This window comes from Choristoneura fumiferana, unplaced genomic scaffold (genome assembly GCF_025370935.1).
Source record: "Choristoneura fumiferana unplaced genomic scaffold, NRCan_CFum_1 Sck3bRy_62;HRSCAF=236_pilon, whole genome shotgun sequence".
Taxonomy (NCBI): domain Eukaryota; kingdom Metazoa; phylum Arthropoda; class Insecta; order Lepidoptera; family Tortricidae; genus Choristoneura; species Choristoneura fumiferana.
In genome coordinates, this window is record NW_027413048.1 from 8,218 (window position 1) to 26,937 (window position 18,720).

Below are 18,720 nucleotides of genomic sequence, written 5' to 3' on the forward strand. Positions count from 1 at the left end.
AGAAATAAAAATACACTAAGCATAAAAGAATAAATAATACATTTCAATACTTAATTCTGCTTTAATTTTTTTTTTCAGATCAATTTTCAGATCAAACTGAAGGTGGACAAGAGTTTAATTGCTTACATGAAAGTACAGCAACTAATGATTTGCTCAGGGGCAGGGCGTACAGAAGTGAGCTGGCCAGAAGACTGCACCGTTAATAATGATGCCATTCCTGATAAACAACTACATCTTGAAACAACATCTCACTACCCATTAAATATCTGCAAAAGGTTTTAGTATGAACTTCAAAACCATATTATTATGTAGGTATGAGCATCAGCAAAGGCAGGAAATTAAGTCACACCAGTTAGCTGCATTTGGGGTTGGTTTTAAGTCGTTGTTCCTACTGCATACCTTTGTTTATATCCCATCTGTTTCGTCAGGCGGCTTATTATGTTGTTTGCGTTTGTTTTGTTAACACATCCTTTTTAGAGGCACAATTGCATTGTTGCCATCAAGCTTCTCCTGAACGCCAATTAGGAACATATAAAATTAAACTTGGTTTAGAATTTATAAATCTTAGTAGAATCAGGTTGCCTTGACGTATGACTGCATATGCGTTTCCTTCTAATATTTCTAATGACAGCGCGAATCCCCTACTAATTACTGTTATTTACCTAATACTACCATTGGTTATACCAATAACGCTTTTTCTTTTTCTTCCATTACAGAAATAAGCTTTTACTAGAACAAATTGAGTGAGACCAATATCAATTTTAAATAACATTTTAGTCGAATGAATCGCACTTCGCGCACACACAGAAAATCACATAATTTGATTTGCTTTGCTGATGCTGTTTGGTTTGGTTATTGGTTGAGTTTGGAGTTTTTCACTTTTAAATTATACAAAAAATCTAGCGATATTTCGCCTCTGTGAAAACCTTCTGTTTTAAAAATATATATTATTATAATAATATATATTATTATTATTATATGGCCTAAGTATCGTGAGGGCCGTTTGACGTTTGACATTTGCTCGCGTTGGCTCATTTAGTTTTTTAACCAATCGCAAGCAAACGTCAAACGGACCACACGATACTCACGCCATCTAGCGATAATTCGCATCTGTGAAAACCCTCACACAAGAGCAAAGGCATAAAGGTCTATTCATCATATTTTTAACCGACGAAAAAAAAACGAAGGAGGCGTATATAATTTTTTTTTTATGTATGACCACACAACTTTTTACAAAGTAGTCCGATTTCGATAATTCTTCTTTTATTGGAAAGCGTATACCCCACGGGTGGTCTCATATAAATTTGTAACAAAAATCCTATCTTAAGGGTATTAAAACATGGGGATGATTTATTGCTCAGTCACTGATTGTAATGTATGACCAGGCATAACTTTTTACAGTGGTTCGATTTTGATAATTCTTTTTTTATTGGATAGGTTATACCTTGTAGTTGGTATTATATAAATGTGAATTACTCCAAGGGCGGGAAAAATATAAAATAAAAACTTTTTAACAAAAAAAATAATTAAAGCGCCGAAAAAACTGATAAGCAAAAAATAATAAACTTTTTTTGTTTTTTGTTTAGTTGTTCTAGGTACCAGATTAAAGTCGTTGCCTCAGCACGAGCCAAGAGTAGTATAGAAGCCCATCAGCAGACAGTAGACACTATAGGTCCACTCCTCCTGGCTAGTGCTGAGTCACAGACTTCAATCAAACAGTTACCTACAATTGTAGATTAAGGTACTACAACAAAGGTTTATTATCTTTTGCTTTTCAGTTTCTTCAGCGGTTTAAATTTTATTTGTATTATTTTATTTATTAGACATTGTTACGGACACAGCAAGACACCGTGCTACACCGTGCTACACCGTGCTTCCATCCCGAGCTCGCCACACAGCGCCGCTCGCGCAGATGCATTTAAGAGCCCGGTCAAGCAACACCATTTAATAATCATTTGTTATAAATTTTGTACGTAATAAAAGTATAAAAAATCATAAAAATAAGACGCCTAATTGAAGAGACCTTCGATCTACCACTATCCTGAACATTTTTGGCGACCGTGACAGGACCTTGCGCGGACGCGTGAGGTCACACACAAGAAACCTAACCTGTAAACCACGAGGTCTCGAGCGTCCGTTGGTGCGGAGCAGCGTCTAAGCCATCCTGAGGAGCAACATCACATCATCAGGGGAGTGCCCGTTCCTTTTCTATCATTTTCTAAACTTCCTTTCCGCAGAAAAGTCTCAATTGAGTAGGTACTGTGCGAGTTCCGCTTGGCACGTGCATTTATCATTGCCAATTTTCTTCGAGGTCTACACCTATTGCATAAAATTTAATTATTGAATACATATTTATTCAGGCTAAATAAGCTAATCCTATTAATTAAGGTATTTATAGCTTGACTTTGAACTTCTGCAAAGGCCGTCTTCAAGTATCAATCATCTTTTAACAGCTAAATACTTCATCCATATAGTACGAGTATTTCAGTAAAACAGATTAGTCCCAATTATAATTAATATTGCATAGGCATTGATTGCACTCGCCGAACATTCCAGGAGTCAAACCGGTTTGCGCCGCTCGCGCAGCCGCGTGGCGCTCTGCGAGCCTTCGGATCACGCACCTCTCGCATGACCGCTGATTAATTACGGCGACGTAATTACCTAGATGAGATTCTGAACCAGGTTTGCCGAAATATTACGGTATTTATAAATCTTTTACTAAATTTTAATTGTGGTACTTTAAATGTCTGAAGTCGAGTTGAAGGAGTTATTAAGAAAAAGAAGTGCTGTAAAGACTAAAGTCACAAATTTCAGAAATAAGCTCAATGAATTCAAGAAATATCGGAGTGTTACTACTAAACATGTCAACGAATTAAGTTTGCGTTTATCGAGATTTGAAAATGCCTTTAATGATTTTGATTTATTGAGAGATAAAATTGAGTCTTTAACTGACGACTCAAACCAGCTTTCAGAGCATGTCGATATTGAAAACGATTTTTTCGAGTTGATTAATTCTTCGCAAGAATTTATTGAGCAAAATAAACAAATTTTTTCTGATGCTGATGATAACAAAGATACTTCTAATTGTCAATTTAGTGTGAAATTGCCTCAAATACAGCTGCCTTCTTTTGATGGGAATTACAGTAAATGGTTAGAGTTTAGAGATACATATAAATCAATTGTTCATGAAAATTCTTCTTTAAACGAAATAAGTAAATTTCACTATTTGAGAACTTCCCTCCAAGGAAGCGCAGCGATTGTTATTAACTCCTTAGAATTAACTGCAGCGAATTATGCAATCGCGTGGCAGCTTATATGTGACAGATACGATAATAAAAAGCAGCTTATTAGTAATCATTTGCAATCTTTATTAAATATTGAGCCAATTTCGAAAGAGTCGCATATAAGCCTAAGGCACTTGAGTGATCACATTCACAAGAATTTGCGAGCGCTAGATAGTCTGGACGAGCCCACTCAGCAGTGGGACACGCTAATTGTTTTTATTTTCGCTTCCAAGCTTGATCCGGTCTCATTAATAAAATGGGAGGAATATAAAAATAATTTGCGGGACTCGCCGCAATTAAAAGAATTCACAGGGTTCCTTATTAGCAGGGCCGGCGTCCTGGAGTCTTTGTTTCGAAGCAGCACACGCGATGAGAAACCTGAAAAAATAAATAAAAAATTAGATAAAGTTCAAAGGTCTTTCGTTGCCTCTGCTTCGAACGCAAAGGCTACCAACTTACCTTCTAAAATTTCTTGCTTGTTATGTAAAGGCGATCACCGTATACATACATGTAGTAAATTTCTCGACATGAGTCCTGAAATGAGAAGCACTGAAATTTTCAAATTAAAGGTTTGTCCAAATTGCTTCCGAGGTGGTCATCGTTCATTTCAATGCCGCTTGTATCCGTGTAGTACGTGCGGACGAAAACATAATGTTTTGTTACATAGAAATTATGTAAATAACAATAAACCAGTAGCTAGTACCTTCCAGGCTAGTGAGTCACAAAATTGTGAAGATAAATTAAAGAACAACGCTTGTCCCGTGTCCTTATCTTCCTGTGCAGCAACGCAAGTCTTGTTGTCGACAGCATTGGTAGACATTGTGGATATGGAATCTAATCGATGCCATAGCGTACGAGCTTTACTTGATTGTGGAAGTCAATCCTCTTTTATTACTAAATCTTTACAACAAAGATTAGGACTTCCAACGCAAGAGTCCAAACCCGTTGACGTGACGGGGATAAATAATATTTCATTTACTGCGGTAAATAGATGTAAAATAAATATACAATCGACCAATAAAACAATTAAAAGGTCAGTGACTTGTTTCGTAATAGAACAAATTGCCAGCAACTTGCCTTCTGAACAGGTCGACATTTCATTATTTGATATTCCCAAAAATTTAAAATTAGCCGATCGCGATTTTTATCGTCCTTCTAAAGTAGATTTACTACTAGGAGCTGACGTTTTTTGGGAGCTTATCATTCAAGGTCAGGTTGTATTAGGAAAAAATAAACCACTATTACAAAACTCTCATTTCGGTTGGCTTGTTGTGGGTCCAACTCCAATATATAACACTAAACAATTATTGGACTCCACCCAAATTCATTGCAATTTTAGTCACGATATTAGGGTTCAACTAGAAAGGTTTTGGCAGTTGGAAGAGTTACCGCAAAAGGAGAAATGGAGCGAAGAGGAAGAAGCGTGCGAAGCTCATTTTATTGAAAATACCTACCAGTTACCTGACGGTAGATTTTGCGTGAGTTTGCCGTTGAAGGATGAACCTGAAAATCTAGGAGATTCCTTTCATATAGCCCTCAAAAGATTTAATTATTTAGAAAAAAGATTCGAGCGGCAACCTCACGTGAAAAGACAATATTGCGAATTTATTCAAGAATATGAAAATTTAGGTCACTTGTCGGAGATAGAAAAACCTGAGGTGGCTAATTATTTACCGCATCACCCTGTATTCAAAGAGAAAAGTTCAACAACCAAATGCCGTGTTGTTTTTGATGGTTCTAGCAAAACCACTTCAGGTCTTTCTTTGAATGACATTTTAATGGTTGGGCCCACTATACAGGATGACATTTTTTCAATTCTTGTCCGTTTTCGACAGCACCCTTATGTACTAGTCGGAGATATTGAGAAAATGTATAGGCAGATATTAATCGATAAAAAGGATCGGTATTTGCAAGTCATTCTATGGCGAGAGAATTGTACGGATCCCATACGGTATTTACAACTCAATACTGTCACGTACGGTACGTCGTCCGCTCCATTCTTGAGCATTAGATGCTTGTACGAAATTGCTAAACAGTGTAAAGATATTGAAATAAAAACAATAATCGAGCGCGATATGTTTGTCGATGACCTAGTGACCGGATGTGACAGTCCTGAGCATTTAAAATATATATTAGATTCCGTGTCGCAAGCCTTAAATAATGCAAAAATGCACCTAAGAAAAATAAAATCAAATTGTACTTATCTGTTCGATGATGTAAGTAACTTTAATAACCAGTCAAGTGTCGAGTTTAACAATAATTGCACAGCGTTAGGTATTCATTGGAATCCAGCGACTGATAAGCTATTGATAAATTGCTCAAAGGACTCAAATTGTGACCCTAGTATAAAATGCACCAAACGCACTATATTATCTACGACCGCGAGTATATTCGACCCGTTAGGTCTCTTAAGTTTATGTACAATAACATTAAAAATTATGTTACAAATGCTTTGGACTTTAAAAATTGATTGGGACGATGAAGTTCCCCCAAATTTAAAAAATAAGTGGTTTCAAATAGTGCAAGGTCTTGGTCCATTGTGCAATTTCGAAATTAATCGTTATATTTTATCCCCACACGCTGATGAATTGCAAGTTCATTGTTTTTCCGATGCATCTTTAAAAGCATTCTCGGCTTGTATTTACATTCGCTCGGTAGGCAACAATACTCAAAACAAATCAGTACAGCTGATCTGTGCTAAGGCTCGCGTCGCGCCGCTCAAGCCCACTACCGTGCCGCGCCTCGAGTTATGCGGTGCATTACTCGCCAGTCGTTTGTATGACAAGACAATTAAATCATTAAGGTGTAAATTTGATAAGGTTTATTTTTGGACTGATTCAAAAATTGTATTGGCGTGGATAGATATTTACAAGGTAAATAAGTGTAAGTTAAAAACTTTTGTTTCGCATAGAGTGTGTGAAATAACAGACTTGTCACGCGGCGCTGAGTGGAGGTATGTACCGTCTTCCCATAACCCAGCTGACTTGTCGTCGCGCGGGGTGTTACCCGACCAAGTAGCGTTAGCTGAGTTATGGTGGACCGGGCCGCAGTTCTTACAGTGTGACGAGTCTGATTGGCCTTCTCCTGATTTATCAGTTGATTCACAAATTGTTGTAGATATTCCTGAAATTAAGTTGACAACAAAGGTTTTCTCGTGTGTTAATTCGGATCCAAGCGTAATTCGAATTGAAAATTACTCCAGTTTTAATCGACTGAGAAGGACAGTCGCCTATATTTTTAGATTCTCTAATAACTGTCGAAAAAACACACCGAGACTTAGCGGGCCGTTAAGCGTGTCGGAGCTGCAATCAGCTGATATTCAGCTCGTAAAAATATCACAGTTGCAATCTTTTCCTAACGAAATTAATTCATTAATTAACCAGCTGACAATAGACAAAAAATCTAAAATATTATCCTTAGATCCTTTTCTTAATGAAAACCATATAATGCTCGTTGGCGGTCGATTATTGAATTCATCTTATAATTACGAGAAGCGGCATCCTATTATTTTAGACAGTAAGCATAGTTTAAGCAAATTAATAGTCGAAGATTTTCATAAACAATTAAAGCATGCCGGGCCGCAATTGCTTCACTCAAGTGTTCGTGAATTATATTGGATAATTGGTGGTAGGTTATTAGTAAGAAGGATTTATAAAAATTGCATTTTATGTAAACGCTTGAGAGGAGCAGTTGCGACTCAAATAATGGGGAACCTGCCGGCTCAACGCGTGACGCCAGGCTTCCCATTCGAAGTCGTAGGTATTGACTACGCCGGGCCATTTTACATTGTTAATAAAAAGGGTCGAGGTGCTCAACTCATTAAGGCTTTCTTGTGCATTATGTGTTGTTTTAAAACAGTTCATTTAGAATTGGCAACTGACTTGAGCACTCAATGTTTCATTTTAGCTTTAAGACGTTTTATTGCTAGGAGAGGTAAGCCTCGCGAAATCTTTTCCGACAACGGACGAAATTTCGTTGGAGCTAACAAAGAAATAGGTATGGTGATTAGTGACTCCTGCAACTCGGTGTCAGATACTTTCGCAAACGAAGGCATCCAATTCAGATTTTCACCTGCTTATTCGCCGAATTTTTCGGGTTTAGTCGAGGGAGCCGTAAAATCGGCTAAATATCATATTAAACGCATAGTTGGTAATTTGCATTTTACAAGTGAGGAGCTCGCTACAGTGTTTACGCAAGTTGAGGCTATTCTCAACTCGCGTCCTCTGTACCCTTTATCATCCGATCCTCACGACCTGTCCCCCTTGTCCCCAGGGCATTTCCTTATCGGAAGACCGATGACATCGCTACCAGCTCCAGACCTCAGCGAAGCTAATCGAAACCAATTGCATAGATTTGCAAAAATAGAGCAGGCTCGCCAGCAGTTTTGGTATCGATGGAGCCAAGAATATATAGCTGAGTTACAGCAGCGGACCAAATGGCGTGTACGGCAACCGCCACTCAAGCCAGGGCAGCTCGTGCTAATTAAGGAAACCCAGGGCCCCCCAATGACCTGGCCACTCGGGCGTATCGTCGAGTTACACACTGGTACAGACGGTCTTTGTCGAGTTGCCGACATTCGGACCAGCAAGGGCGTTTGCAGACGCGCCATCTCCAAGATCTGCCCTTTACTTGATGCCAGCAGCGACGAGCTTCAACACAATTCTTGAAAGCTTGGGCTTTCAAGGCGCGGGAGCATGTTACGGACACAGCAAGACACCGTGCTACACCGTGCTACACCGTGCTTCCATCCCGAGCTCGCCACACAGCGCCGCTCGCTCAGATGCATTTAAGAGCCCGGTCAAGCAACACCATTTAATAATCTTTTGTTATAAAATTTGTACGTAATAAAAGTATAAAAAATCATAAAATTAAGACGCCTAATTGAAGAGACCTTCGATCTACCACTATCCTGAACAGACGTAGACATAAACATAACTTTACTATCATTGCTATTTGTTAATTTGTGCTGAAAATAATGTTATTAAAAGAAGATATTATTTGTTAAGTTGCAATTATAAGTTAATTTGGCTAATCTGGCGGTACCAATTTAACATATTACTAGCCTTTTGTAATAATTTATTTGCATATCTTTTTTGTAGTAGTTATTGTGAAATACTTATAATAAATAAATGTTGAGTATATTTGGCCACACTTTTCATCTTATGTTTTTCCATGTCTGTCATTTTCAGGGTTCCGTTGTCAACAAGTTTCGCCATGTCTGTCCGTCTGTCTGTCGATTTTTTCGAAAACGCTTGTTGGGAAAATGTGCAAGACAAAAGCTGGTTTTCAATTGAATGAAAAACTTAAAAAACGGAAGTACTTACCTTACATTATTTTTATTATATTTGTACTCACTTTTAGGAAAGCCTATCTTAGGCTATTTTAGGAAGGAGAAATTGATCTGCTAATCCCCCTGGTCCCCACTTGCTCGTTTGCCATCCAGTTGAAAAAAAAAAAACCTAGAAAAGACGTAAAGCGGGGGTGATTTTTTTTCTCATCTAACCTTGTAGTGTGGGGTATCGTTGGATAGTTCTTTTAAAACCAATAGGGGTCGCTAAAACGATTTTTCGATTCAGTGATTTGTTTGCAAAATATTCAAGTTTATCGTGCAAATTTTCATTAAAATTGAGCGTCCCCCCCCCCTCTAAAATCTATACAAGTGGGTGGAAAATTTAAAAAATTCAGGATGGTAGTAAAAATATCAAACTAACAAGGAAAACTATAACGGTTAAGTTTTCTTGAGAATTATTAGTAGTTTAAGAGTAAATAGCACCCTATACAATACGAAATCCTTAGAAAAATATTACGTAATTACGAAACGTTGAATATTTCGCAAACATCACTGAATCGAAAAATCGTCTTAGCAAACCCGTAATGGTTTCAAAAGACCTATCCAACGATAATCCACAATATAGGGTTGGGTGAGAAAAAAAACACCCCCACTTTACGTCTATGGGAGGTACCCTAAGAAATTTAATTTTTTATTGTTTTATTGTACCATTTTGTCGGCATAGTTTACATATATATCCGTGCAAAATTCATCACAGACCAGCGAAGTAATTCAATGGTGTATGTGAAGTTTCCGATCCGCACTGGGCCCGCGTGGGAACTACTGCCCAAGCCGGCTAAGAGGATGCGTACCCAACAGGTCATATTATAGAGGCTGGGATGATTTAAGGAGGTTTTACGCAAGGGCTAACAAATTTTTAGATTTGATAGTACTGGCTAACCCAGGGTCAAGTAGTGTCAAAATGTATGGAACTATCACCCATAACCCAGGGTTAGTAGTTTTTAACCCTGATCGTGCAAGCAGCTTTAAAAGGTCGATTTGTTGCAATTTTCCAGACCGACAGTACCGGCGCCGGTTGAATGTCCGTCTTTGGAGAACGGCGACAGCTACACTCAGTCGGAGTTCCTGTCTCGGCTTGCGCACGAGTGCCGCTACGACCGCCTGCTACTGCCCACCTACCAGACCGGCGATGTCGTCTACGTACACGCCAGCGCCTACGTGTACTTCATCCAGCCGGCAGAAGCGCATGATTTGGTAATGATAAATTTTAGGCTAAGGAAGACGCTGCGGGTAGATAAGACACCTCTCCAAGTCTCCAACCTTCTCCTCCCCGTAGTTAGATCCAGCAGGGCTACTACGAAACTCGAAACTAAAAGTTCGTATCGTGCGGTCCCTCTGACATTTATACTAGTTAATACGAGAGCGAGAGGGACGGTACGATACGAACTTCGAGTTTCGAGTTTCGTAGTAGCCCTGCAGGGAGGCGGGGACGTGCAGCAGGGTTTTTAAAGGATAATTTCCACCAAACGGCTCGCATCGCTACGCATTGGTTAGGAACGAATTATGCAATCTTTAAACGTCTTTAAACGATATTAAATCATGGACACAGTATTTAAAGTCTATATTACCTACCAGCCAGCAGCTTGACCGCGGGCGTCTACGCGACACGCGCTCGTAGCCAAAAGTATACCTACTCCTGACGGTGGTTGTGAAGACAATTTTTCTACACAGTGGTTAGATTGCTAAATACCTATTGAACTTTAAAGTGCAATTTTTTGATAAAATCACCCCCCTTCCTCTAAAAGCTAAACTCTTGATTTGATAAATTTGAAAAAATTCATGATAGTAGTAAATATATATTTACAAGGAAAATTATTAAGTACGGCTGAGTTTTCTTGAGAATTATTAGAAGCTTAAGAGTAAATAGCAGCCTAACTTATAAAATATACCTACCTGGAAAATTCCGTTCAAAACACAAAATCCCTAGAAAATATGAATACTTATTTTTTTTGTTACGGCTACGAAATTCTATCCTGGGCGGGCTTGTTAGATCAATTTACCAGAATCGTTTTTTTTCCTAGTACTTAGCAAAATTTCTATTCGCATTATTTCCCAAATGCTTTTTATTCACTATGGTTTTTTACTAAAGTTTATTTTCACAGTAGCAGTTTTTTTTTATAGCTGAATCGACCAAACAAACAGTGTGGACGGCTTCTATGTGTTTTTAGCCCTTCGGGCCGATGCAAACTTTACATAACCTAAAACCAACTTATATGTATATCTGAGTCGATTAAAATAAGGGAAAAACGCGATTTTGAAAATAAGCTTCAGTTAAAAACCATAAAAAATGCGAATGGAAATTTTGATACTATTTAAGTTAGGAAATAACGATTATGGTAAATTGATCTAACAAGCCCCTGGGAGTGTCCAACACGCTCTTGGCCAGTTATTTTTTTTTTTGGTGAAAATGATTATTATGAGTTCGGAGAGCCTTGAAAATTGTGCCATCAAAAAATATAAACAAACAGGCAAACCAAATCCACGCGGACGAAGCATTAGTAGGTACAATTTAAGTACGTATCACAGTATTTGATCTCATTTCTTAGATCTAGTAGGTTCTGAAGATTAATGGCACTTCCTTATTTTTTGTCCAATATAATAGTTAATATTTATTTATATATTTACTTATGTAAATTGTATTACGTTTCAGAATTTCAAATTGCACTACCTTCTGCAATTAAGATGGACAGACGCGCGGCTAGCCTACGCTCTATATTCGCCAGAGCGCACCAAAATCATCGGCGAAAACGACCTGCGCCAGCGTATATGGGTCCCTCACTTATACATGTCCAACGAGCAGTCGTCCAGTCTCATGGGTACAGACAGCAAGGACGTTCTGATCTCCATTGCACCCGATGGAGAAGTACTCTTCAGCCGACGCATGCAAGCCGTGCTCTACTGCTGGATGAATCTTCAGAAATTTCCATTCGACGATCAAACTTGTTCAATGAATCTCGAAAGTTGTAAGTACAAAGCCTTTGTTCCTTGAACGCGAGATAATTATTATTATTGATTTGCGAGATTATTTTAAATCATATCATGGCCATTCGATTCATTTCAGGGAAATACAATGCATCAAATTTACGTATCATGTGGGAGAGAGACAATCCAGTGCATCTGTCTTCCGAATTACATCTCACGGAATATTCGTTGATTGACTTCTGGACCAACGAGTCGGTGGTGCGCGGCGATATCGTGAACATGCGGCTCGGGGGAGGTAGATGTAATGTCGTCATTATATATGTTGTGTTGTTTGCTTCTAGACGTCAATGTTATTTCTGAACTGGAAAAAATCTAATGTTCACATTCTAATTATACTTTGCAGCGGGAAACTACAGTGCCTTAAAATTCACATTTAAACTTGGCCGAGAAGTGGGCTACTATTTGATGGATTACTTCATTCCATCCATGATGATCGTGGCAATGTCTTGGGTGACTTTCTGGCTACAGGCAGACGCTTCGGCTCCAAGAATCACATTAGGTAAAAATAAACACGTACATCGTTATAAAAGAAATAGTATAAAACCGTTGTCATATTACCGACTTTGACTTGCTAAATAGTCTAAATACTCCAAATGAGCAATTCTTCAATAGGTACAATGATATTAATTTCTGGGCAACTGTTAAAAAAAATTGGTTTCGATTACGTACTACATACCATGATATTTTTTTAGTAAGTACAACCTATACAGGTTTGATCCAGTGTAATTAAAACGAAGACAAATCAGAAAAACCTGGTCGGATGTCTAAAAGGGTTATATTGTTTTCAGGTACAAGCACGATGTTGTCATTCATCACCCTAGCATCATCACAAGCAAAAACTCTACCAAAAGTGTCGTACATCAAGGCCAGCGAGATATGGTTCCTGGGTTGCATTGGTTTTATTTTCTCTGCACTAGTTGAGTTTGCGTTTGTCAACACTATTTGGAGAAGAAAGTAAGTTATACCTTAACGTCATAGTGACATCGCTTTAATTAACAAGGAAAATCTTAATGACTTTTCCTTTGAAAAGGTTCCATGGTGGCTAATAAATTAAAGTCATTGACCGTACCTATGCAATTACAATATCACTTTTTTACGTTATACGAGTACGAGTAAGTGTCCATAAAGACTAAGCGCGAGTTTTTTATCATCTCTACCAAAACGTTCCTCCGATACCACAACTAGGTACTGCTAAAATTACTTCTTGTGGTTATAATACACCAGGGCTACTACGAAATTCGAAACTCGAAGTTCGTATCGTGCCGTTCCTCTCGCTCTCGTTTTATATAGTATAAGTGTCAGAGGGACCGCAAGACACGAACTTCGAGTTTCGAGTTTCGTAGTAGCCCTCGTGTGACTTCAAATTGGTAATAAAAAACACTTGATTGTGACTCAGTTAACGATAAATAGTATACACTAAATTAACCCTGTTGTTAAAATTAGCTGTATTGTATTATGTATGATAGCGAGAGACTATGTATATCAGTCATTTATTAAAAATGTACCCATAATTTTTCAGGAAAGTGGTGAGTCTGAAGAAGGTGAATAGTAAATACATCCTGAAGAGTACCCTGACGCCGCGGCTGGCGCGCAAAGAGCTGCAGAAGGAGCTGCAGGAATCGGCGCCGCAGCTCACCAAGTCGCGGTCGTGCTCGTCGCTGCAGCGGGAGACCAGCACAGACCCTGCTGGCCCAGGGTATAACAACTACCTCACCGTCCATGTAAGTTGACTACGCAAGTGTTGCGCTATGATTACCTACAGAGTACTCGTAATACAGACAGATGCGTATTTAAAGATTTGGTGCCCCGGGCTAGTTAGCTTTGCAGCCCCACCTGCCCCACTGCCCCATTAAGTGACGATAAAGTATTTCATTTAAGAAAATATAAAAAATACAACCGAATTGATAATTTTTAGGGTTCCGTAGTCAACTAGGAACCCTTATAGTTTCGCCATGTCTGTCCGTCTGTCTGTCTGTCCGCGGGTAAGCTCAGAGACCGTTAGTACTAGAAAGCTGTAATTTGACATGAATATACATATCAGTCACGCCGACAAAGTGGTACAATAAAAAAAGTAAAAAAAAATCATAAGACGTAAAAAGTGGAGTGTTTTTTTTCTCGACTAACCCTATATTGTGGGGTATCGTTGGATAGGTCTTTTAAAACCATTGGGGGTTGCTAAGATATTTTTTCTATTCAGTGATCTGTTTGCGAAATATTCAACTTTAAAGTGCAAATTTTCATTGAAATCGAGCGTCCCTTCCCTCTAAAATCTAAACTGTTGGGTGGAAAAATTTGAAAAAAATCAGAATGTAGTAAATATATCAAATTTACAAGGAAAATTATAGCGGCTAAGATTGCTTGAGAATTATTAGTAGTTTAAGAGTAAATAGCAGCCTAAGGTATAAAATATACCTAAACTTGGAAGATTCAGTACACAATACGAAATCCTTAGAAAAATATTATTAGTTTTTTTCGTAATGGCTACGGAACCCTATCCTGGGCGTGTACGACACGCTCTTGGCCGGTTTTCTTTTAATCATACCTACAATAAGTGGCTTCGCCGAACCTCGCAGCCTGCCGCCCTGTGCAATGGCCCCCTTGGCCCTAGAGTAATACGCCCCTCCTGGAGTAAAACGGTGGTAGCAATACGAACGAACCGTTTTTTAATAAACGTGTGAATAACCTTAATCTCCCATGTTCGCGGCAACTGATTTTCAAAAGACATTATTTCTTACGTTAAAAGTGTTGCAAAGATATAGTTTTAATGATTTTCCTGACGAAGGTATTCGCTGATATACACCTACTCATAGTCTGGCAAAAAAGAGTAGAAATTAAAAAGTGGCAACACTGTAGTGTCCTCGCTTTTTTTTGCTCCCTGGTTTGAAAGGGATGTTGCCACTTTTTAATTTCTTCTCTTTTTTGCCAGACTATATATACCTACCTATATAAACTCAACCAGCCTTAGGGGCATCCTACCCAATTGCATTCTACGCGATACTCGTAAATGTAGGCTTAAAGTGAGTTTTAAGCTTTTTTTTTACTCAATAAAGTAAGTATAATAATTGAATGAAGGATATGGTTATTGACGACGCGTGAATTATTAATACCTACATTGACCCTGCACAAAGCATTGCAATTACCTGGTTGCATGTAAATGAGCCTTACACGTTGAGTAAAGTAACATATAATAAGGTTGTTCCGCCTGTGCAGAAATAAATAGTTCTCTTCAAACTGTGTAAAAATCACTTTTCCTTACTTGGGTGATCTCTCTATAACCTTAGCTTTGGAATAGTACCTAACCTAGTTTACGTTAATAGTAGATACTTATTTAACTAGTTTAACAGTGAAAAGGCCACACACTCAACAAGTGACTTTCGTCTTTTGTTATGCCTAAATAAACTCCTTGTGAATGATAATCACTGATCATGTTTTTGTTCCTTAACGCATCATTGGTTTAAAGCCTCAAGGTAAAGTAAATTCAATCAGTTTCGTAGGTTTACTAGACGCTAGAAAATTCGAGTTGCGTAACAGTGGATAATTACACCGTATTTTGGTTTGTTAAAAAATAGCTTTTCCTATAACTTACTGTCAACAATTATTTCTCCTAATTGCTCGGCTTCAAGTTCAAGGTGTAAGTTACTTGATGTTTTAACTGCTCTCCCAATTACTTAATTAGCTTTGCTAATTGCACCGTGGATTTGGATATCGGAAAAAATTAATTGCTCCAATTTCAATTAAAAAGTTAACAATTTGGTTACTGAATGTCTTTTTAGGGTTCCATACCTCAGTTATAAAATGGAACCCTTATAGGATTTGGTTGTCCATCCGTCTGTTTTTCACAGTCCTTTTTTTAAAGGTAAGCGCTACAAGGGCCACTTTATTATAGCACAACCAGTAAATTTCTTTTCGGTACAGCCAGTATAACCAACGTAAAATTACCCTAGGCTGCGTACATTAGGTTTAACACTCGATATTTATTTACACGGTTATTTACATACAAATTTGTACGGTGCGTGAGTCGGACTCCCACTTGGCCGGTTGTATTTAAATTTTAATTGAGAATGTTTCTTTGTTTGTTTATACGCTTTATTGTGCAAAAAGGAATACAACAATGTTACAAAAAAAGTACAAAGGCGTTTAATTTATGAGCCTAAGTACTTATTGAAATTAAAAAGTTACTTAAATGAATAAATCCGGCCAGGAGCGTATCGGATACGCCTAAAATAGGGTTCCGTAGCCATTACGAAAAAATCAAGTAATATTTTTCTAAGGATTTCGTATTTATTTTTTATGGAAACTTCCAAGTTTAGAAAGGTTTATTTTACATTTATACCTTAGGCAGCTATTTACTAATAAACTAGGTACTACTAATAATTCTCAAGCCAACTTAGCCATTATAGTTTTCCTTGTAAATATGATATACTTACTACAACACACCCATCAGTTTAGCTTTTAAGGGGGGAGGACGCTATGAAAATTTATACTTTAAAGTTGAATATTTCGCAAAAAGATTACTGAATCGAAAAGTCGTCTCCACAACCTCGAAACGATTTTAAAAGATATATTCAACGATATCCCACACCATAGGGTTACGCGAGAAAAAAAATCACCCCCACTTTACGTCTATGGCTCTTTACGTCTATTATTATTTTACCACTTTGTCGGCATATTTACTACATATATCCGTGCAAAGTTACAGCTTTCTAGCACTGTTAGTCTCTGAGCAAAGCCGCGGACGGACAGACGGACAGACAGACAGACAGACATGGCGAAACTATAAGAGTTCCGTTTTTGCCATTTTGACTACTTGAAACCTTACAATGTTTTTAAACTTTTATTGTCGAGACGCGAGTGAGAGTATATTTTTAAGACTAGCAGCAAATATACATGCTGTTGAATTATTCCGAAATAATGATGTGCCCGAGTTTAAAGTAAGTCTAATCCAATGACTAATGAGAGCAAAATGGTATCTTCCAGAGTTTCCCATCCGCGCTGAACCTGCCTACGATCACAACGCAGAGCTACGACGAGTTGGTGGGCGGAGGTGGCGGCCAGGCCGGCAGCGAGGGCTCCGACGAGCCCCCGAAGCACCACACCTGGACCACCATGACGCCGCAAGAGATCGCCACCTGGATAGACAAACGCTCCCGAGTCATGTTCCCCCTCCTGTTTTTGCTCTTCAACATCATTTATTGGACGTTCGTCTACTGCCTTTGAGTTTTTGAAGGTCTGTACCTATGTACTGCACTGTCTAAACCCGTCAGATAACCAGTATTATTTATATAGTAATGGAACTGCCATGCAACCATGAAAGCAGACTTTTAATGACGCGTTTATAAAAGTCAAATAATTAATACAAATAATCTTTATCCGAGGCGAAAAAAAGTTTCATCACTGTAAATAAATATAGGCCTCCGAATAGAACTCCAGTTGCGTCGGATGGAAGCGGCCTGCATCCACCGTGAACCCGCGGCTTTACCGTATTCATAAGTTGGTGCAAATCCTACGCTGCGATTGCTATTATGTCCAGTAGTGGTCGCCCTACGCCTGATATGATGATGATGAAATAAATACCTATATCCATCCGCATTTTGTAAAAAAAAGAAATTCGTCCAGTATTTCGCTATTATTAAGTATAAGCTGCGAATTAAGCGCGACTAACCAGTGTAGGTAGATTACGAATCCAGTGAGAGGACATATAAATAATAATTTAGAGGAGAGCGTTTTAATGTATACAGCACTGGTGCTGGTGAGTTTACTTGTTCTTAGCCAGGTGACTTTCTACTTACAAGTATGATAACGCGCTCGCAAGGAGAAATTTATTGTAATTTTTTATAGCACATAAGATTGACTAGCTGGACGCTGTTTTGCAATAGTGTGTTAACCCTGATTAATTCTGCAATACAATGTCAACCCTTAGAAAATAATTTTAACAGTTGACATTGTATTGCAAAATGACAGTGAGTTGACTCAGTATTGCAAAACAGCGTCCCTAATAAATGTCGCGCGGTCGAATAGAACAAATTTGTCAAACTTACGTGTCTAGAAATTGAAACGCTCCAATAATTTGCCACTTTCCTAGGCACACTTATTTTTTTTATTTAATTGAGACATAATGATGCCAATTAAGTATATCAATTTGACTTGGTACATAATACAAACCAAATAAAAAAATAAAAATCCCCAAATAAATAAAAGCCTTAAATTATCGTCTTGTTTTCTTGCTTTGAAATACATCCAATATGAAAATGTTCAGTATTTAATGAACAATTTATATTCTCGAATGCATACTAGGTAATATATAATATCATATAAGTACCTAATATGAAGTTAGTAATAATTGTTTTTTTTTAATTTATTGACGTTCATTTGAAACCATACTGAGTCTCAATTTATAGGTAGGTATAAAAAAATAGGCACAAAAAATAACATGAAGAATATGTTTAATGGAATTGAATAGTTTACTGTCATGATTGTAAAAAATACTTACTTAATCGAAAAATATATGATAAAGCGGCCATAATAACGTTTACCCAAAGACTTTAGTTCCTTTCTTAAAATTCAGTACCTTGCCCAGTAGGTTGTATATTTTAAGTTTATCTAACAATTAAGAGTATGACCATCTTGCAGCAAAAAAATCATCTAATTATACTTTTACCCTTATTTGAAGCTGAGTTTAGACTTGCAAGAAAAATCGTGCATTACATTGCGGCGCTCGATTGTTCACTACAAGCTCGTTGGCTTTACGGCCTCGCAATGTACCTAATGCAACTTGCACGATTTTTCTTGCAAGTCTAAACTCGGCTTAAGTGTTGCAAAATATGAAAGTGGATCTGTCAAACTAAAAACAGGTTTAAACCAGTTTTTAGGATTCCGTAGTCCTACAAGTTTCCAAGTTACAAATTAACGAGTAATAGTCAATAAATTAATGGTGAATTTTCTGGCACGGAGTATAGAAGTAAGTACGGACTACGGAACCCTACACCGCGCGTGGCTCGAGACGCACTTAGCCGGTTTTTTCGCTGCTATTGGCTCTAAATGAAATTAAATTTTATTATGGACCAAAAAGTGGTCATTTTTAAGTTTTACTTAAAACATATTAAT

At 37.9% G+C, this 18,720-nt stretch overlaps 1 protein-coding gene and 1 long non-coding RNA gene across 2 annotated transcripts; one reads left to right on the top strand and one right to left on the bottom strand.

The window, feature by feature from the left end:
* Window positions 1-414: 414 nt before the first annotated feature.
* On the bottom strand, window positions 415-3,831 carry LOC141445221 (uncharacterized). Its single transcript, XR_012453300.1, has 2 exons — window positions 3,744-3,831; window positions 415-3,662 (listed from the first exon to the last, which is right to left on the bottom strand). It is a non-coding gene; the product is annotated as an uncharacterized lncRNA (long non-coding RNA).
* Window positions 3,832-11,323: 7,492 nt separating this feature from the next.
* LOC141445220 (pH-sensitive chloride channel 2-like) lies at window positions 11,324-17,604 on the top strand. Its single transcript, XM_074111005.1, has 6 exons — window positions 11,324-11,597; window positions 11,696-11,851; window positions 11,960-12,115; window positions 12,405-12,570; window positions 13,136-13,337; window positions 16,594-17,604. Exons 1-6 carry the CDS (start codon window positions 11,420-11,422, stop codon window positions 16,831-16,833), a joined length of 1,098 nt encoding a protein of 365 aa, XP_073967106.1. The 5' UTR covers window positions 11,324-11,419; the 3' UTR covers window positions 16,834-17,604.
* The last annotated feature ends 1,116 nt before the right edge of the window (window positions 17,605-18,720 follow it).